Raw genomic sequence first — 22,393 nt, forward strand, 5'->3', positions numbered from 1 at the left:
GATTAACTCTTAATGGATTAGGCCATCAATTTTGCTGTATTAAAACTATCTCTATGAATTTTTTCTCTGATGATGCTATAAATAGAATATAGCTTTTTGATGTAGGTTTTTTTTTTTTCTTCTTTCCCCTCCCACTAGAGGTCAAACCAGTAGAATAACGGTTGATCAAATCATTGTCACTTTGGCATGCTGTTTGAAATGTAATATAGCCTGTGTTTGTGTGTGTGTATGCCAGATAATGACCTTGATATGAAGGTCAAAACATTGAGAAATTAAAGTAATTATTCCTAACATGGTTGTAGTTTCCAAAAATTTCATGAAATGAATGTTTAACACTAAAGGAAAAGACAATCACCAATAGCTCTTGCCCATGGGATGATTCAAACCTGCAGGCTATCGGTTGGAGAGTGGATATGTTCCTTGGCCATCCAGGGCAGCAATATATATATATATATATATATGTATGCTCCAACTTATGGATGGTTGCATTCCAGAGGACTATCCATAAGTCAGATCAACCTATGAAGCTGATAGTATCTGATAGAAGTTTACCACATAATGAGGGTGGCCAAGCTTTTCCTAGGCCCAAGAGCCAGATAGGACGTTTTTTTTTTTCATATGTTCACAAACTGCAATATCTTTTCTAAAAAAAATAATTATTCAAAGCATATGCCAATGCATATAATTGCACTCACATTATTAGGCGGTTTGATTACTGCTCATAGAAGGCTTAGTTGGGTCTTCATGTTTGCTGTTAGTGGTGCTTTAAAGTCTGGCTGATGATATTAAGACACTATGAAGAAGCTGAAGAAGCTCGTCAGGTGTTTGTTCAGTATTTGGTGTTAAATTATGGATTAGGCCACCAATTTTGCTGTATAAAGCTATCTCTATGAATTTGTTCTCTCCTTGCTCATATAACAAGGCACCATTGGGATAATGACATTATCCCATTGGTGCTTTTCACACAGAACAAAATGTCATTATATGTGTGATGTGTTTATTTTCAATCCAAATTTTTTATATTTGTTTGTACTATGTGAAAAATATATGTATTGTATTTTATGTATGTTATGATATGCATTGATAAGTCTGAAAAATATATATGGATCATTAATTTTTGTCTTTTAAAAACCAAAATTGCCAAGAGATCCGCACACAGCTCTCTAGACAGGATTTGACCACCGCTGTCATATAAGCTATAAATTTATAATATAATGTTGTTAAGTGCTAAAAAAAGAGAAATCTAAAATAAATATTTCATGGTGAATGTCATAAATAAATAAAGGAAATTGTAGATTCAAAACAGTTTAAAGCATTTATAATAGTGAATTTCAATGAATCAGGTCATTTAAAATGGTCTAAAGAACATTTTAATGCAAGCTCATCATTAACGATTGTATTTGCAGTCAGTGTATATAGTCTAAAGTCACACGATAGGCTATGTTTTAATCGGCTTGTAATTCTTAACGATATTCAATTTAATCTCGAGATCACTCTTATTTTAGGTTAACCATACGTACCGGTTTTTTTTTTTTCATATTTCCTGGCCGTCCCATTGTTTTAATAAAAATGTCAATTTTGTCCTGTTTTTAATAAAAACTATAAATATATTTTAGTATTGGTTAATCATAAATTATTATTCATAATCTATAATCATATATCAATATCATGGATACCAGTAATTTGTATAGCCATGGAGTCTCATTGTTTGATACTAAATATCAATATCTGCAGTGATTTATTCAGAGAAAAAAAAAAATACGTGTTGGTAACCAGGACCGTCGCCAGATTAGATTGTGCCCTGAGGCAAACAATTAAATATTGCCCCTGGTGGATTATAAGACAAAAAATATAAGAAAATCTCCAATTGCTATTTTGTTTTTATTACAAAAGAAACATTAATGCAAAACGATTACATACTAATATTAATTAAATGTTTGCTCTACAGGAATATCGCACAATAAAACTGTTTATAAGTCCTTCTAAATTTAAATTATAAGCTATGTCCGCCTCTATCAATATAGTTGCTAGACCAACCAATCTTTCTTGGGTTATTGCTGTTTGCAAATAATTTTTAATCAGTTAAACTTGGAAAAACTTCGTTCTGCACTTGCTATACTAACAGGAATTGTTAGTGTATGACACCACCTACTGCAATATGGCTGATCGAGCCCCCTTATTAATTCGCACCTTGAGGTAGGTTGCTTCTATGCTACACCCTGTCAACGGTACTGTTGACAACACTTGCACGCCTCAGACGCTGTGTCTGTTCTACTGTACCGTTAGTTGTTGTTTTGCCTGTATCATAACCCGGGGGCTTTGTTATTAAATGCTGGTGGTTTAAATTTCATTTTTTTTTTTTTTGAAGTTTTAAGTCTTAATTTTTAAAGCTTTAAGTCCATCCTTGCAATGTCAAAGAGGTGAAACTGCAGTTTTAATGACGATCTCCAGAAAGAATTCAAATTTATTAAAATGGACAAACTGTGTAGTGATGGAACAAAAGTGGTATGCTAACATTGTAATGTCTATTTTTCTGTTGCTCATGAAGGCAGAAGCGACATCAAATAACATCTACATATCCAGAAACATAAGGATGCTGAAAAGACTTTGGCTTCAGTTAAAAACATTAGCTCGTTTATGGTGAGACGTGGTGATAGTGAAAGGGATAAAATTGCAGCAAGTGAAGCTCTTGTTGCTTATTATACTGTGCATCATGGACAAAGTTTTTGCGCAAATGACTGCTTGTTGACATTGATAAATAAAATTTATGAACCAAAATTTTCTTCAGCACGTACCAAATCAGAAGCAGGAATTACCAACATTTTATCAGCACACACATTGGGAGAAGTAATAGAAGATTTTAATAAAACAAAAAACATTGCAGTTTAGATGCATCAAACAAAAAAAGACATCTAACTTTTTCCAATCGTTATGCGATGTTTTTTGCCAAATTGTGTTCAAAACAAAATTATAGACTTTATTTCCTTACCTGGTGAAACATCTGGCATACAGTGTGCTATGTTGAAGGAAGAATTGATAAATTTGCCTTACAAAACAAAATTGTTGCTTTGTGTGCAGATAACACAAAAACCAATTTTGGTGGTTGCAAAAGACTTGGCAAAAATAATGTGTTTATGTAATAAAACTTTTTTATCATCTTACTTTTTCGTGAATACAGAATATTACATAATCCCCGTCCGGTTTTTGCCATCTCAATGTCCCGTTTTTGTCTCAAGGACATGTGGTTGCTCATATCACTTGGTTTTTTATTTCTGTTGTTTATTTCTGCACTGTAAATCACAATACAATAAAAAAAAATTTTTTTTAAAAAAAGATAAGAGAATACTGCTGCTATCCACTCACTGGAGACTACAGCAAACAAATTGAGTATTTTTTGTTGAATGATATACTGATAATACACTATGCTCAAACATGCATTTATATTAGAAGTCTTGCTTAAATTGCCTGTAACACCTGATTCATTGGAAGCTTTCCTGACATAACTTTTTATTTTGAAAATTCTCATCTTTCTCTCTCTCTCTCTCTCTCTCTCTCTCTGGTTCATACATTAGCTTGAAATTCATTAAGTGTAAGGCATCAGGAGAATGATAGAAGCAACAAATGCATTTCACAGAATGAGATTTTCATCCAGAGCAGATTAAAAAGGGAGCATTTCAGATTGAGCACTTGATGACATTGGATAGCAGCATACATATGCACAAATGCTTCTTTGGAAATTGTCAGAAATTGTATAATTGGGAAAAGCGAGATAAGTGGTTATTGAAAAATCAGATAGGATTGGATATCATTGAGGTCTTATACATCAAATGCTATATTTATGGAGTAGAATCAAGAAGTTTCCTTCTTTATCTTTTCTGTATATAATCTTTCTTTGTTGTTTAAGGCAAACTGAAGTAGGAATGGATATGGAACAAATAATAACATGTTTTATTGCTTATCTCTACACACGGAGAATTTCATCCATTCTCTTTGCATATTTTTATGCAGGAACTAGTATGTCTGCTTTTAATGGTGTGTATGCTCATTTCTTGTGATGTCCAGGATACCATTATTGGCATTTGGGCTCTGAGGTGAGGTATTAATCAGAAGTTGCTGCTTCCTACCAGGGGGGCCAGTGTAGACTGCTATCATTCCTCATAATAGATGCCATTTCTAACTTGGAGCAGATCCGGTATAGCTGAATCTAACCTGGTGGTGGACAGTTGCTGTGGTTGATCTTTGGGTACCTCTCCAGGGACATGGTTATTCAATGATGGTGACATATCGTGTCATATCACATTGTTGTTTTAGAGTTCTGTGGCATTTTGGTTTGAGAGATCTTGCCAAGGCCTGACTCTGATCTTCTCAATTGCAGTGGAGCTGGCGTCACCATGTGACTCTGGATACACAGCTGACTAAGATTGATCTCTGGTATAACACTAAGATCATAACACTAACACTAAGATCATAACACTAACACTAAGATCGATCTCTGTTACCTCAAGATTTATTCCTCTGCCATATTGTCTGTCCTTTCCTACATTATTCCTCCATTCTTCAGAAGAGAATACTTAATCATCAAAGAAATAAATAAAATCCACAATAACATCAATCTTTCTGTACACCATAATATCTCCTCACTTCCAGTTCACTGCCTTACCTACAAATCTATCTGGCCTGTAGAAATTCCAAATGATGGTTCCTAGTACTGGTGAAGACTCTGGACAAATTAAAAACTATAAACAAGTATCTGATCACAGATCCAACTATCAAACCTCCAGGATTCAATCTATCTCAACACCCCTGGAGTCAGCTAAATAGATTTAGGAGTAGACAAGGCTGCTGTGCCCACTTGTTACATATGTGAGGGAATTCACAGAGAATCCTTTAGTGTGTGTGTGGTGCTGTGCAGCACACACTATATATCATATTACTGATGAGCATCCCTGGAGGTCTCCTGGCAGAATAATGAATGCAAGATTATTAATAGTGAAAGCAAAGTGATGGTATTATTTCAGGTGATGAATTTATCTACTGCCAAATGTTGCTTAGTACCACAAAAGTTTGGCTTTTCTTCTGAGGGATGTAGAAGCCACCTCTGTCCTTGACTATGTTGATTTTTTCCAAGAATGTTTTGTGATGGTTAATGTCATTTGATCATGGAATATATTCAATACTCCTAATAAGCTCACTAGCCTGAAAACATAGGCAAAGAATTTGGTTGTTTCGGACTACCTGAAATTCCACTGCAGTTCATCATGTGTTACATTCAAGTGATATGGCTGTTATCCTGTGTATATAATACACCAGAAAAGAGCTACAAGTTGCTTTATTTGTTTTGTAAGCAAAGTCTTTGGTTCTCTCATACCACAGCTAAATGCTAAGAACATTTAGAAGTGCTTTAGTAATATAATTTTGGAATTTGAAGCAAAATGCAGAAAGAGAGAATATTTTTGCAGAGTTTCTTTACTTTCCTCTCTAAGTTAGTTGCAGGTATTTATTCAATGCTACATGATTTTCTGCCAAAGCCATTTTATCAGACAGTTTAAAATATATGCAGAAAAACATGTTGAAGTCTTGCTTTCATTGACACATGCTGTAGGGGTTACCTGGTACAATACACTGGTATCAATAAACTTTGTTCAATAAATGAGCCTTGTTATGCATTCTCGAATTTATGCTCTTAATTTTAGTGAGTAATTAGCTTGGTAATTACAAGTAATTAACTAAAGTGAATAGATATTAACACAATTCAGTAAACATTCTTCTTTATCTGTTCTGTTTAAAGAGTTTTGAGTCTGCTGATTAGATGCTGAAAATTATATTTAATGCTATCGGTTTGCCATTTATATTTAATGATATCGGCCTGCCCCCCCCCCCTCCCCAGGCATGTGCATCAATGTATGTTTATGGAGCTGACTTGCCTACTTGTGGAAGGAAGACCCAAGTGACTGGAAGAGAAAAAGCCTTGCCATCTCAATATGGGACAAGCTAACTCAGCTTTATGGAAGTTTTTCCACTTGCTGTAATCCTTTATTCAAGTGCAAGCAAACAAAGTTTGCACATGGAGTATTTTCAGGACTGGGGCAATTCGTATATATAGAAGCTAATGACTTCGCATCACTTGCCTTAGTATCTCATAATGCAAAGCAGGTATCGTTACGGACATGTATAATGCTATGCATTATGGAAAGGATCACTTCCCAGACTGGTTTCAACCTTCATTGGTTCAAGTAATAAATATGACTTCTGCATTACTTCAACCTTAGTATCACCTCTGGGTCTGGCTCCCACTGATGAGACTTCAGTAAAGGTTGAAACTAGTCTGGGTAGTGACTCTTCCCCTAATCCACAGCAGCATTATACATGCCCATAAGGATATGTGCTTTGCATCATGGGATACTACGGCAAGTGATGTGAAGTCATTAGCCTCTATATACGAGTTTCCCCAGTCCTGAAAAAACTTCAGGCACAAACTTTGTTTGCTTACGCTTGAATGAAGAATTAAACCAAGTATATAATTTCTTGGTATCTTTCATTTATAACTTGGCTATAGTTGAAAAACTCCATAAAGTTCCTCATGTCATCAATGGGATTTGAACTTAGATCTATCTAATTGAAGAACAAACTTTTATACTTTTATTGGTAAGATATAGAGTGTCAGTGTCCATTAAAGGTAATTATTATAGAATTATTAAAACTGATGTAAGGAGTTCATCTTCTCTAATAACTTGTTCCTTACTGCTGACCTTTCTTCCCCCAGCCAAGTAATTTTTTTTAATGATTATGCTAACACAGACTGTTGGCCAAAACTTTAGCACTTAGATTGCTGAGATTTAGCATAGTTAGGCCATCTCAACAAGAATGTATACAGCTTTTTTTTAGGATCCTTTTTTTTTTTATTTAGTTATCAATTTATTTGCAGGTTAATTAGTATTTTTGAATTTTTTATAGGGAATATATGTTTTAAAGCTTCAAACAGTAATATATTTAAACGGAAAAGAAAGAAAAATAAAAAGAGGAATCAGACAGGATAGGGAAACTATCTCACCAAACTTATTTGCTACAGCCCTTGAATATGCTATGAGAAAATTGAACTGGGAAAAAGGAGGACTGAATATTGATGGAGAATACATAAGCAATCTATGATTCATTGGTATTATCATAACATCACCAAAAAACTAGAACACATGATTATTGAATTAAATGAATTCAGTCTGGAGATAGGCCCATGGATAAATAAAAAATAATGTATATAGTGAAAATACTCCAGAATGAAAAGAAATCGAAATAAATCAAAAACAGATTGAAACAGTGAGTTCATATAAATATCTAGGACAGATCATTACAAACAACCATAAACTTGATAATGAAATTTCACCTAGAATAACAGCAGGATGGAAAGTTTTAACCATCATAGAGAGATATTTAGAAGCAATTTACCAAACCGCCTGAAAAGAAAGATCTACAACCAGTGTATATTCCTAACAATGGCCTATGATAGAAACCTGGCATCTGACTAAAAAAAAAAAAACACCTAGAGAAACTAAAACAACCCAAAGAAACATGGAAAACAGCCATTTTGGGAGGAACCTGGTTAGATAAAATGAATAATACTTGGATAAGGAAGCAAACATAGGTAATGAACATTCCATTAGTAATAAAAGGGAACAAATGCTGCTGGGCAGAACATGTGATGAGAATGTCTGACAACACACTGACACAAAAAAATAGAATGGATACCAAGAACTAGTTATCGGAAGCCAGGTAGATGGGACGATGAAATAACAAGATGTTTGTGGATGTTTGTTTATGGAGAAATGCACAAGATCGGCCAAAATGGAAGAAGCATGGAGAAACATTTGTCTAGCAGTAGAGTGAAGAAAGCTATTGATGATGATGATAGTATAATAAGTTGATGGAATCAGTATCATATGCTTACTTTTCAGCAGTGTATCATATTCCTATAGGAATGGTGATAAGAATCATTATAAACTGATAGTTTAATTTAATATCTGTAATTGTATTAGTCTGTAGAGTACTGTTAACTGAAAAGTTTGGTATCACATCGCCTTTAATTTTTTTAATAAAAACCTTTTTATATTTATTTCTTTAATAAAGAACCTACTTATGGAAATACAGAAATAGTCTTCTTGAACCACCTCTAGACCTTCTAGGTGATGGTAAGTTGTTATTTATTTTTTTTCTCCAAAGAAGAACATAAATATTTAATAATTAAGAATTATTTAGGAAGATATGATTTTAATTATCACATGCAACAACTACATGGTATCATAGTCAACGTGAACCTTTTTCTCAACTTATATAGGCAAAGTGAATATTAGATCCAATATTATTTCAAAGCCAAATGTTTGTAGAAACTATGAAAGTTTCATAAATTTGACTAGAGAGCTTACGAGAACACAATCCTTGGCATTGGAGTTGCCATAGCTTGCGCTACTTAAAAGACATGAGCACTGCCCAAGTTTCATAAATATGACCACTCTGATCAAATTTACGAAATTTTCATAGTTTCTATAAACATTCGGCTTTGAAATAATGTTGGATCTAATATCCACTTTGCCTGTGTAATTTTACATCGCTGAAATAAAGCCTTTTGGCTTTTTTTTTCGTAATTACTTTTTTTCAACTTTTTCTTTCTTTTTTTTTTTTTATTCAGCATGAACCTTTATTAGTTAAATTATATACTTCAGTATACCTAATTATAGTTCAATTAAAAACATATGACATGTACATGTTTGTGTTTTAGGACATTAGCACAAAATGTGATCAATGACGTTAGTCTTGAACAAGATTGCTGAACACAGGACACAGTATTATTAGAATTGAAACATCAAGGTATGAGGTTGCATCATCAAGGATCTCTATAACCAAAAGAAAAACTCGAGCAAGAATCAACTAACAGATAGATGATGCTAACCTTCATCATGATTTTATCTGGCAAAGTACTATTGCTTGTTTCCTTGGCATATTCTGCAACCCAAAGGATGATAATGTTGAGGCTATTGTAGACTTCATGAGTTTTAGAGGCACTTGTGACAGGAAAAAATAATATGAACATTTCAAGGGATATGAGCTGCATGCTGGAGTAGTATATATAGCAGATATAAAGTTGATACATATATGTCGTTAAAAAAAAATAGGCTTGCTTACAGACTTGCCTAGATTAAAACAAAATTTAGGAAAGTTTGATCCTTATCCTTAAAAAAAAGGTAAAGAAACAGTCAGCATAGTAGTGCTTTGGCACTCTTTGAATAAATGCTAAAATTTAAAATGGTACTGATGTGAAAGATGGGTCTTCAAGTAGAAAATTTGTGGTCTGTGTGAACTCTATTATGAGCTAAATCAGATTTTTTTTTCTTTTAGAGAATGAATGCAGGATTGATGCTCTTGTTGCCTTTTCTCAACAGAATGTCCTGTTTGTTTAAAATTTGAAAGAAGACAATTACAAGAAACCTAGTAAATACCTTGGAGGGAAAGAGGAGGCTGGTGAGCCTTAGTGGGAGATAACATGGGGGAGTTTATTGATAAGAAAGAAAGTATGCACCAAATTATATTCTTTTTAGAATCTTTGAAATTGCTTCTGAGATTCCAGCAGCATATAAGATTGGGACTGTACATACAGAGTCAGAGTTCTTAGGTGCAAGCTTATTATGCATCAATATGCTGAATTTTTCTTTGGGATGAAGACATTCCGCTGCAGAATGTCTTCAAGAAATTATGCAGCAGGATGAAGACATTCTGCTGCATAATTTCTTGAATAGTATTGTCAAGTTCTAGTTTAAGGTTATAGAGATCAGAGCATATAATGTGTACTCTGTTAAGAAACATTTTTGTGATACCTATGTTTTGAGATGGATCATGTGCAGAATCTTGTTATGTATATCAGTCTGTGAAAGTAAATTTATGGTATACTAGATGGTGAGCAGGAGAGTGAAATGTCCAGAATGGCAATTTTTATCCTCTTCTTTCTTCATGGCAGATTCATATGAGGTTGTCTACTGTTGATTTTGTTAAGGAATGAAGGTAGAAAAGTTTCAGGATGGTGCCACATAGCAAAAAAAACAAAATTTGAATGATAGTTGAGGTTGTACAGAGGTCAATAAGTTTACTAGATGCTCAGTACCTTCAATTTGCTTTTAAATTTTGTTTTTAAGATAAAGTGTGAATGCTCGATGAAATTTGATTATGGCTGGAGGAAACGTTTGAGCCAACAATTGAAGATTTTCATCCTTAGTAAATAAAGACTGGATGTCAAAACTGGCCATGTATCTCTAGGTTGCAAGGATAAGGTTTTTATTTATTTATAAATAAATGTTTTAATTAAATGAAATAGAGCAGTTTTTACTAACTTTTTTCTTTCTAAACAAGCTTGTCATACTTCAGAGTGAATGTTTTAACAGAAATTACTTTCCTTCAGAAAATATCCAAAACAAGCAAAACTATGCATATAACTCCTAAACAATTTGTTTGAATATTCCTTTCACTAGATGAATGGTCCTTGTTCTTGTCTCCAAATTACTGGGTAGTAGATAATGCACTTTGAAAGTTATTGATAACATGTGGAGACTGTTGAACAATTTAAATTTTGATGTATACTAGTTTTGTGTGCATCATAGTATACTTCTTCAGGAAGTGGATAAAAAAAAATTGTTGCTACATTGGAGGTCTCCTGATTTCCATGGTCATTTTGAGACAGTGGAGAGAATGCAAAGATGGAATTTTCATTTTGTAGAGGTTGGGGAAAAGGATGAAAGTTGAGAATGAATGTAGTCAAGAAAGGGGGGGGGGGCAAGAGCTCAATTTTTCTCTCATAGAGTAGTGCATAATTGGTAGAGATAAAGCAGCTATAAAGATGTGCATATGATTGGTGTGGTATTAACAAAAGATTGCATGACTCAACGACAAAGGAAAGCCAACAGTCATTGAGTTGAAATGCTGATTCTCTTCAGCATTGAATTCCAAAATATCTGAAATGCCCATAACAACATTCACTATATTTCTTAGTTTTAACACATTCGTGTTGGGCGTGATGTTTTGCTCATATATCGTTCCAACATGACTTCTCGTTATCGTTTGTGTACTGCTTCATGTGCTTCTGCAACATATGGTTCTACTTGAGTCTACACAGCATAGTTTCTGTGGGAGGGGGAGATAAGATTCATTAGTTAGTGTTGTTGACAGATATATTACACAGACTGCAAATGTCTCTTGTACCTTATTCAGTGATACAATAAAACTACTTGTTTTTTTGTGTCTGCAGTATAGTGGCTGTTGGGGAGAGCATGTTGTTTACCGTGGTGAGTGTGTTATTACTATCGCCCTGACATGAAAGCGTTTAAACTTTCTTTCGTGTGCAAGGTATCTGTAAAACTTTTTATTTATTTTCATAAAGTAAAATCAAGAGTGTGAGTTATATTCGAGTAAATATGGTTGATTTGGTATATACCTTTGGTGGAGTAAGAGGAGGAACAGGATCATTAGAAAACTGAGTAAATATTTTAATTTTGTGGATGGTTTCAATATAGCATTGTTTTTTTGTAGTATTTACTTATATTATTATAATATTTATGTTTTGGTATATTCATGTGAACAACTCCCTTGATTGTTTTCTTGTCGTACCATTCTTTATAAAGGTTTTGCTTATATAAAATTTGTGTTTTAGAATCTACTCATTATAATAAATTGTTACTTTGGGGGGGGGGGGGGGTGCAGTGCTAATGACACCTTGTTTTTGTGTTGGGTGGAGTTACAAGTCTATGTGTATTTAATGGCCAGTTGTATTTATTTTTTCCCCTTTCCCTTGCCAGAGGTTAGTGTCACTAGTTGACCAAAATAGTAATATTGTAGCACACTGTAGTGAATTATTGTATAACTTGTGTCCTGGTGTGAGTGTACACCCTCTGTCCAAAAAGAAACTGAACTTTTCAAAAATAGAAGAAACTAGTGGCACCACTTGTTATCTTTTTTGTTGTCAAAAGCAGCAACCTTTATTAATGTTGTATCAACTGTTTATGACATTTGTTTCATTAGAAGCCGAGTTATAGTGCCAAGAGTGACATTGTATTTTGACGAATGGTTGGAAAATGAGTTTCAAATAGAGAGCTGCTATTGACTTTTGTGTCAAACTTGGTAAAAGTTTTACCAAAACGCATCAAATTCTTCAAAAAGCATACGGTGATGAATGCTTATCCCGTACTCAAGTTTACGAGTGGTTTAAGCGATTTCAAACTGATCGTGAGATGCTCGAGGACAATGAAAAACCGGGCCATCCAAAAAGTGCGTGATTTCATTAAAGAAAACCTGAATTCGTCCGTGAGATTGATTGAAGATGAATTGGGGATTTCAAAATCAACTCTGCACAACATTTTGACCAAGAGTTTGGGCCTTTGTAAATTGAATTCATGATTTGTTCCCCACAAGTTGACCAACGACCAAAAATGTATCGAATTGAACACTGCAAGAACCTCATTAAAACCGCTTGTAAGGACTCAGACTTCCTTGAAACGATCGTTACTGGTGACGAAACATGGTTTTTTGAGTATGAGCCCAAAACAGCATGCTGAGTGGAGACCACCAGAAGATGGGCATCTGAAAAAAAGTCGCTTGGAGAAGTCAAAAGTAAAGAAAATGCTGATTTGTTTCTATGATTTCAAGGGCATTATCTACAAAGAATTCGTTCCACCTGGCCAAACAGTCAATGGTGAGTTTTATCTCAAAGTTTTGAAGCAATTGATAGCGAGAATTCGTTGCGTACGGCATGAATATTGTGATGCAGGCAACTGGTCACTTTTGCACGATAATGCATGAGCTCATCGTTCGAGCATTGTGAGACAGTTTGTAGGTAAAAACCAAGTTTGTGTGTTGGATCACTCACTGTATTTACCTGATTTAGCACCCGTGACTTCTTTTTCTTCCCCTGACTTCATTTGCCGATGAAAGGAAAGCGATATGACACCATTGAAAACGTTCAAGCGTCAGTACCCACGACCCTCAACAGTATCCCAAAAACCAATATAAAAAAACTCATTTAACGAATTAATTGACCATGCCAAATGCTGTGTCGAAGCTGAGGGAGAGTATTGATTGAATAAATGATTTGAATAATTATAATTTGCCTGTGTTTTATTTTCTCTCAAAAAGTTTGGTTTCTTTTTGGACAGAGGGTGTATTTGTATTCCTGTAATGACTTTTAATATAAAGGTAAAAACATAGTTAAAGTTAATACCCCAAGACAGTAGTTGTCTCCTTAATTTTTTATGTTATTAAATTATTTTGTATGATGATACAAAGGCCATGAGCCCTTTTTATGGGGAGGTACGGCAGGCACCATCTCAATCCTTCCCTAATTTTATCCGGAATCAGGCTTATGGCTGGTGTTTTTTTTTTTTTTTTTTTTTAGGTATTCTTGACTATAATCTGCATGTGCTCACAGAGCCAGTTTGCCGTTTCTGGGTGAAAAAAAAAAAACCCCTACTTCTGTATCAGACTGGCTAACTCACCTTTCGTCAAAAGAGACCAGATAAAGGTTCCTCGCATCACAGATAGGAATAGGTCTTTCTGACCAAAGGGGCTTGTCTATACCACCAACTGAGCTATGGGGGGCTCTATTTTATATAATATATAGCTTGAAGAAACTATAAGCACAGTGCCATGTGTGGGTGAAGGTGAGGGTTGAGAAAGAAGTTCATTGACATATTTTGAGAGTTGCAGGTTGTAGTTGTTTGGGAATACTTCATGAGGAAGGCTGTTCTGGAGGACAGTGGTAGAAGAGAAGAATTAGGATCAGTGTGTTTGTGAAGTGATGCTGAGCAGCTGCTCCTCTTGTTTTAATAGGCCCAGCAAAAAAGCAGAGGAACGATGGGTCCCAGTAACTATTGAAGTACTTGCAGAATAGAAACAGTGCTAAAACATTGCATCTGTGCGATTCTAAGGAAAAGATTATATGTGAGATGAATTGCTCTCAAGTGGACAGTATTGAGAATTTTTAGAGAGATTTAAGGTGCACCACCCCAAACCTGTGAGCAGTATTCTAAGGACAACCGCCTACATGTTTGGGTGGATTTAGGATTTGTGTAGAGTTATTAGGTGGGTGGATGTAAAATGGCATTTGGAGTAAAAGAGAAAGCCTAGTTGTTTTTTGGATGGTGTGATGTGTTTATGTCAGGAGAGGCTGGAGGTAAATGTTAGTAAAAGCAGAGTGATATGATTTGTGTGTTTGCGAGATAATCCAGGAATCTTGATCTAGAGACTAAACATGATACTTCTTTCAAGCTCTTTCAGTTCTCCAATATGTGGATGGTAGTCTCATGCTAGGCAAGAAAAATCATCTATTAAATAAAGACTTTCATGGTTCTTTGGGTATTTATTCATTCTGTGCTGCACAAGATTTGAATGCACAACCTATGGATTATTGAACAGAGATGCCATATATTCAGCCACTCAAGCCTGCAGATTATTACTATCATTTTAAAGACTAAATGGTAACTTTGGTTGATTGTGGATATTTTTATCTTTTCCTTCTGCATTTCCACATTCACTGAGGTTTTAATTAAATCTGAATAAAAGTTTGTGCTTGCTATTCGGTCTTGCAAAATAAGAGAATGAGCCTGAAATTTTTAAAATTGCATTTTGTTATTAAATTTTGCTCTTTTGATGGGTTTCTAGACTTCTCTAATATTAATAAGATAGGTATTCCTATTGGAATAAAAAATTTTTAATATACATAGTTTTATTGAATAAATATGGTACATTTTTGTAATATATCACTCTAAATTTTTACCTTTTTTTTTTTTAAAGATTATTCCTCAGGAGATAATGTAGTCAGTGACAGTACCAAATTTGAAAATGGTAGTCAGAATGCAGAAAAAGTAACTAGAAAAAAACACGTTGGGAAGAAAAAGAAGAGATAAAAAACACTGTTTATCTTATTTTGCTTAATAAAATTAACGAGGTCCACATTTTTATATATATATGTATATACCTGTTTATGTGAATTTTGCACTGATTCATTCTGTTACGTATGTAAAAAGATATTCTTTGTATGTTGATGATATTCAGCACTACACTTATTTGTTTCAGGTTCTAGAATGTTTAAGGAATAAAATTCCTTTCTTTAATCTATAGTGTCTAATACATGATTAAAAATTGAATGTCACTTTGTTATCACATTTACAATAACTTAATTCTGCTTTATGCTGTTGAACATTATATAATATACTTATTTTGCCATTCTGTCTAGATGAGAAAGGAAGTCGAGAACTACAGTGGACAACATAGTTTTGTTGCTCATGTCAGTCAGTAACATATTTATTTTTATTTTTTGTATTAAATGCATTCACTTTTATTTATGTCAGGAAAAATTTGGTGGTTTGCAAATTACATTTTTATTCTCGAAAGTGTAATGCAACACTTTACATACTGCATTTGGAATATTAGCAGTAGTAATCACTCCTTAACAATCCTAGCAAAACTTAGTAAATTTTGCTCAGATTGTTAAAAAATATTTATTAATTTTTACAAGTTTATAGTTCTTTGCTATAATCTATAAAGCTTTTCTTTTGACATCTCTATATATTAGTTTGTGCCAGTCAATGGATGGTTTCTTATTCTTTCAGAAAATTTCATTAGAATTAGAAATTGCCAGGGCTGAATTCTCTCCTGACAAAGAAATTTGTCAGGAGAGAATTCAGCCCTGGCAATTTGTAATTCTAATGAAATTTTCTGCCCTTAATCTCTTATGCTAATTCCATTACTTAGTAAGTTTTGAGCATGATATTAATTCCGAGTCCACTCTTAAAATTTAAGGCTGTTACTTGATTGCACGATGACTAAATGACTAATTAAAATGTCTTTTGATGGTTTTATTTTGAGTCTAAACTAGATGAAACAAGATTAAGGAATTTACCAGAAAAGTTGTATACAACAGCTACTATTTGTCAGTTTTCTCTCTGTTATCCTGCTTTATGTATATATAGGCCCTCATGCATGGAGAAGTCACAAGACATATAATACAACTGTGCCATGTGTGAGCAAATAGTTAAAAAAGAAAAAGAGGAACCTGAGGGTTGTATTCACTGTGAAAAAAAAAAAGAAAACAGTATTGAAGGCTGTTCGAAATAGTAGCAACAGATGGAATGAAGGAAGAAGGTGAGATGTTGGTTCAATAAATTTATATGGATGTTGACTAGTAGCTGCTGTAGTTCTTACATGATTAAAATGGAGGAATGGTAAGGTCCAGTTCACTAATAGGCCAGTACCTGCAAAGAAGTAGAAAAAAAAATTACTCAGATAATGGTCTCCCTGCTACCTTCCACATGGAAAGCAAACAGAAGTGGAAGTCAGTATGCAACAACCAAGCAATTTCAAGGGTGAGATATGTCGTGGCTGGAGCTAGTGGACATTAGGTGCAAAACACCCAAGGGACATCCAACCTGTGACCTCACACAATGCTGTAAATCACAATCAAGGGAAAAAGTGAACACTTACCATTCGCAGGGAATAAATGTTGATAGATTTAAGAGCTATTACAGTGATGAAAAAATCACCAAACAGAAAATACTCTAGCATGAAAGGCCTGCACATCAGTGGGTGCCAGATCCAGGAAGATACTGAGGTAAATCAATACAGAATTCATATATTTACCATATACAAATAGTAAAAAGGGTATATCACTTTATTATTAAAATACTCCAGATCAGAGATAGTTACTGAAAGTTTTTTTCATTTACTTACAAAGTAAATTATATTTGACAAGATATTAAATTCTTGTTTAATTCTTAAACCTAAGTGTAAACAATTTTCTCTTGTTATGACCCATGTTTGCAACATGGGTCATAACAAGAAGATAATTTCTATACAGGAGCAGTCTTCCTGGATATTGCCAAAGTATTCAACAAAACATGGCAGAATTGGCTTTTTTTCAAACTCCTGCAGGAATTTGAAATTCTCACTAGAACTGGTCATATTTACCAAATCATACCTCTGTAATTGCAAACTGAGCGATATTATAGGGAATTTGATTGTCTGAACACATCACAGCAGATAATTGACATAGCAGGGTGTGGGAATCAGATAATTCCCACACCGTAGGGCACTCTGCTATGTGGCTGACATAAGCACTCACTTGGACTATTGTGCATAGGTCTGATCTCTGTTGTGATTCTGATACAGTGGAGAGAGTGGAAAGGAGAGTGTTAAAAATTATATCAGGATTGTGGAATATTGATTATGAAGACAGATTGAGAATTTTCTGAATTTTGCACTGATTCATTGTTACATATGTAAAAAGATATTCTTTTTACATATACTAACATTAGCAAGCAGAAAAAAGAAAGGTGATGTGATTGAGACTTGCAAACTTCTGAAAAGGTCATTTATTTTATAGAGGGTGGGGAAAGATGCGAGGGCATTCATTGAAGTTGAGAATGAATACTGTCAAGGAGGATTAAGGCTAGATTTGTTCTCTCATAGAGTGGTGCATGATTGGAATGGATTGACTTTGGATGTTGTGAGTGCAAACACTGCGAATGAATTCAAGAACAAGTATGATAGCTGGTGCATGTAGTATGTCACCTCTCTCGATGAGTCCCTGACTCCCAGGAGGTCTCTTTCTCTTCATCATGCCTATCAAGGATTTAGGCCTAGAGTGGCCTGTTCTGGCTTCAAAAGTCTTATTGAATCTTTTGAGAGAACGTTCTGGTTTTCTTTTTCCTGGCGTGTACTTTAAGGATTGTTTTGGTAATCTTTCTGTTTTCATTCTTTGAATGTGTTCCATCCATTTATGTTTATATTTTTTAATTTTTTCTATTACTGATTCCTGGTTTAATTCTTTCATAATTTCTTTTGTGATCAAATAAAGTATACTTTGCAGTTTTTCTTATAAACTTCATTTCAGCTGTTGTTAATCTTTGTCTTTTTGTTTTATTGTCCAGATTTCACTTCCATACAACAGGACTGGTAGAGCTATGTATTGTATACTTTTGGTCTGGTTTATTTTTGAGCTAGGTTTGGTTTAAATATAGAGTTAATTACATGTTATTTTTAAATATTTTGCAATTTTTAGATTTATATCTCTTTCATATGTAATCATACAATTTAGGTAGTTAAATGAATTCACCTGTTCTAAAATCTTGTTATCTATTACTATTTTAGTTCTTACTGGATCTTGTCCTTTAAAGGCCATAGTTTTTGATTTTTCTGTTGATATTATCATTCCATAATCTTTGGCTATCTCATTTAGATTGAAAATAGCTCTCTGTAAGTTATCTTCAGAATTTTTAATATTATTTGGTCATCGGCAAAAAAGGAGAATGTTTTAAGTTCATAGTAGGAGAAAGTTTAATACTTTGATGGAAATTTTTATTCCATTTTATTATTTCATTTAGGTAAATATTAAAAAGAGTTGCTGAGAGGGGACACCCTGTCGGACTCCTTGGTTTATCTCTCTCTTGTATATGATAGCTCATGATTTAATCTTATTTGCATTTGATTATTTTCATATATACTTATGATAGATTTTAAAGATATATGGTATTTATCTTTCTTTAGAAATGCTTAGAATAGAATGCTTTTTCAAAGTCAATAAATGTAATGCATTTCTAAATTGTATTCTCTTCTTTTCTCTATTATTCATTTTAGGCAAAAGGCCAGGTCTATACATGATCTCTCTCTCTCTCTCTTAATAATAATAATAATCTATTGTAAGCAGATCCATTAGGTGAGGTTAGTGTCCAGTTTCTTGATGGCTTATGAAAATATAAAGTGTTAGTAATTGTCAAATTATTTTGAATGACAAAATCAATAAGTTTGTATCCTCTGTCATTGGTTTCACCAAATCCAAATGCAACCCAATGGGGGAGAAAATTTCTTCCAATATTTATATTAATTTTTGCATTCCATTCTCTTTGGCTTTGCGAGATCAGATGGCCACAAGCAGGATAACTGGTTACAGATGAGGGGAACAAAAGGAGGAGTACAAGGAGTTGGTTTTTTGATTCAGAAAACTGTCAAAAGATATGAGATAAATGTTAAACCTATAAATAGCTCTTGTCAGACTTAAAGGAAAACCAATAAATAAATGTATCGATAATACAGATCAATGCAATCATTATAAAGCAAAGAATGTATTAATGACTTCTGTGGGTAAATTAATTTAGTAATAGAACAAATTCCAAATAAAAACTATTTCATTATTTGGAATTTTTCTGAAGTAGCTTGTGCCCCATTGTACATTTATTTATATTCTTAATGATGATCTTGATATAACAGTTGGAATATCAAGTGCTATTTTATCTAATTGCAGTAAGTGCTCTAATCTAATACATTACTTTGTTTTCATAATTTTAAACAATGAATATCTTCTATTTTGGTTCCCAACAGTATGTACTGCCCATAATTAATTAATTTTGCAGCTTATGCTGGTAACAGTAAACAGATAACCTTCCTAGGTTAATAAGTAGCTTGAGTGTATGTGTAGGGCGAAGAAGGTATCTTTGAATGTTTAGTTAAATTAATAGTTATAGAAGACAAAACTTATTAACATCTATCATGCAATATCAGTATTATGTGAAAAATCATGCCTTTAACAACTGCCTATTAGAGTTCAAATATTTTCAACTTACCCTGCTGCTGTTTACTTCCTTAAAAGGAAAAAAATAAAGTTTTGTAAGATATTTTTATTATTATTATTATGCGACACCTCCAGGGAGTCCAAAGATTCATCGAGGGAGAGTGTGCCAACAGCATCGAATGATTGATCCCCTTCGAACTACTCACCTCGCTCAAACTTGCTTTAATTTAAGAACATTATAGTGATTTTTCTGATTTCTTATGTTGTTAAAAATGAACACAGTAAAGAAAAACACACATGGAGAATGCAGATTTATTTACAAGAAAAGCAGTAATACAATTATGCCATATACTACCATCTATGATAAGTGAATAACATGTATGATAGTACAGTGTAGTTATACAAGTTAATATTTGATGTTAAAAACTACTTGTACCAATACATCAAAATACTCAATATTTGCATTTCATAAAATGCTACTTAATATCATCATGTTAATTTTTAAGTTAGCAATGCAACTGACACTCATTGAAAGTGTCAGTTTTTTTCTGCCATCTTTTTTTTTTTTCTTTTTTCACACGGTTTTGTAGATAATATGGTAACAAATAATCAAAATACTTTGTGCTACTAGCAGTATGCTTATAATTCAAATTAGAAGTTACTAATGATTAATAGCATTAGTAATTTATCAAGTTGCTGGTTCCTAGGTAGTTATTGTATACAAGACATTGTGTGTTTGAAGATGAAGAAAATATCATTCAATTTTATTAAGAATGGAACAAAGTATATATCTGAAGAATATTCACTTTGTGACATATAAAAACAAGATATTTTAATACTGATTTATAAAAATGACTATAAACATAGCTATTTCACATTAACAATTATTGTATTAAATAATTAGTATAACTTTTATCATATAAACAGTCCAGATAAACACTGCAAGTAAAACAAAACTAGACAACTTTGGTAACATTAAGATGAAAAACAGCTATAGTAGCTTGCTCTAATGTTCACTTTTAATACACACCAGTAAATCTAATGAGTACAAAAAAAAAGTTACAGCATATTTATCACATCAGATCAGCAATCAATTATGTAAACACAAGACGGCTATTACACACACATGGATATGATACTTCACCTAAGCAGGGAGGAGGGGTGTGCTGAAAATATAAGGCAAAAATCAGCCTCAAACAGCTGGTACCAACCTTCAGAGAACACCATTCCCTTGGTCATAGCAAAACTGCTATGGCAAGTAGATAAGAGCATAATACTTCACAAACGCCTTAGCTATAAACGTTATTAGTGTAGACACAATTACCATTATCACAAGAAATCTTGCAGCACTATTCTATCATGCAATATAAAATGGCAAATGGAATAGCGAATGATGTGACAATAACAGTGAGCTAATGTATGGAAGACAAGTTGGAAACTGAGAAGAGTGTGAATGGATGTACATTTTATCTCCAGTAATAATTATGAAACCCTTATTTGAATGTAGTATACAGACATCTTTAGAATGAAATTCTGAACATATAAATTTAATTTGACTGCTTCATAAGAATGAGAATGTTTTGTAAAGAAAAGAATAAACTACACAAGCTGACTGTATTAAATTTAAAATAAAAAACGGAAAATTAGCAGATCAAATCAGTGAATCAGTCTCAGAGCCATAGCATTATTCTAAAGGAAATTCACTATAGCAAACTATTCCTGTTATCTTTAAGATTTGGCTGTAGTGATACTTTACGTACGACATTTATAATGAACTGCTATACTGCAGGTTATGAACTCAATTTAATTTTGAATAAATCATTTTATGTAGTTGTACATTTATTATACTATCAACAAGGTTTTGTAACCAGAAACAAAACAGGTTATTTCTACATATTTTGAGATTAAAAAGTGTATTTGTTTTGTTACAAGTATGCCAAAATAAGTCTGGCTAAGAATTGTTCATTAATAAAAATTTAAAAACATAATTGTCATTTGGAAAGACATTTTGCTATATTTACAATAAGAAATACCCGTATACGTTACTAATATACTATAGGTTGATCAACCAACCTCTCGTGTATGGGCTGATGGGCTGTACATAAAGAAATAAAACTTAAAAAAGAAAAAACAAAAAAAAAAAGTGTTTTTCTTTTGTATGCACTTTCACATCTCTTTTTTAAAGAAACCAATAGTATTCTTTTATCATACCAGCATTTCATTTTCCCTAGTTTTATTGTTCTTTTACGATAATGTCCTTGTAAAACGACTCTCACTTATGTAGTGAATTAACTGGTGCATTATGATTTTCATCTTTATTGTTGCCCTTAAACAACATCTCTGAACAATTTATAGGCTTCTAGTTTAGTATAGGAAGGCATTTTTCAAATTCTCTCTCTCTTAAGAGGTCTAAAAATGACAGAAGCCAAAGGATTTGGTTTCTAACATTTTTGAAAAATCTTGCAGTTAAGTATTTTTAGGTTAATTTTTTGTAAATGCTCGTACAGAACTGTTTATGCAACCTAATAATAATAATAATATACATTTGTAGCAAAAACATTTTCTTGGGATCAAGGAGTGGTTTATGATGTAAAATCTTTGTCAAGAAAATACAGCCTTCCTATTGTTCTATCAATTGTGTGCAATAGTGTATACCTCCCATGATGAGTCTCTGACTCCATGGAGGTCAAATGTTAATAATAACCACAAAAAAGTTGTGTTTATGGGATAGCTGAGTAGCTATCCCATAAACACAACTTTTTTGTGGTTATTATTAACATTTGACCTCCATGGAGTCAGAGA

General features: G+C 33.3%; 1 protein-coding gene across 2 annotated transcripts in view; it reads left to right on the plus strand.

Moving 5' to 3' along the window:
• The window catches only part of LOC150100331 (uncharacterized), a 154,848-nt gene extending 139,706 nt beyond the window's left edge, over nucleotides 1-15,142 (plus strand). For both annotated transcript variants that reach the window (XM_090402836.1, XM_090402835.1), the window contains exons 7-8: nucleotides 8,122-8,183; nucleotides 14,821-15,142. In XM_090402836.1, coding sequence (XP_090258962.1) covers nucleotides 8,122-8,183; nucleotides 14,821-14,933 — 175 coding nt within the window. In that variant the 3' untranslated portion in view covers nucleotides 14,934-15,142. The remainder of the gene's footprint in view (nucleotides 1-8,121; nucleotides 8,184-14,820) is intronic.
• Nucleotides 15,143-22,393: the final 7,251 nt, after the last annotated feature.

Source organism: Typopeltis vanoorti, chromosome 13 (genome assembly GCF_054136105.1).
Source record: "Typopeltis vanoorti isolate ZY-2024b chromosome 13, IOZ_Tvanoo_1.0, whole genome shotgun sequence".
NCBI lineage: Eukaryota > Metazoa > Arthropoda > Arachnida > Uropygi > Thelyphonidae > Typopeltis > Typopeltis vanoorti.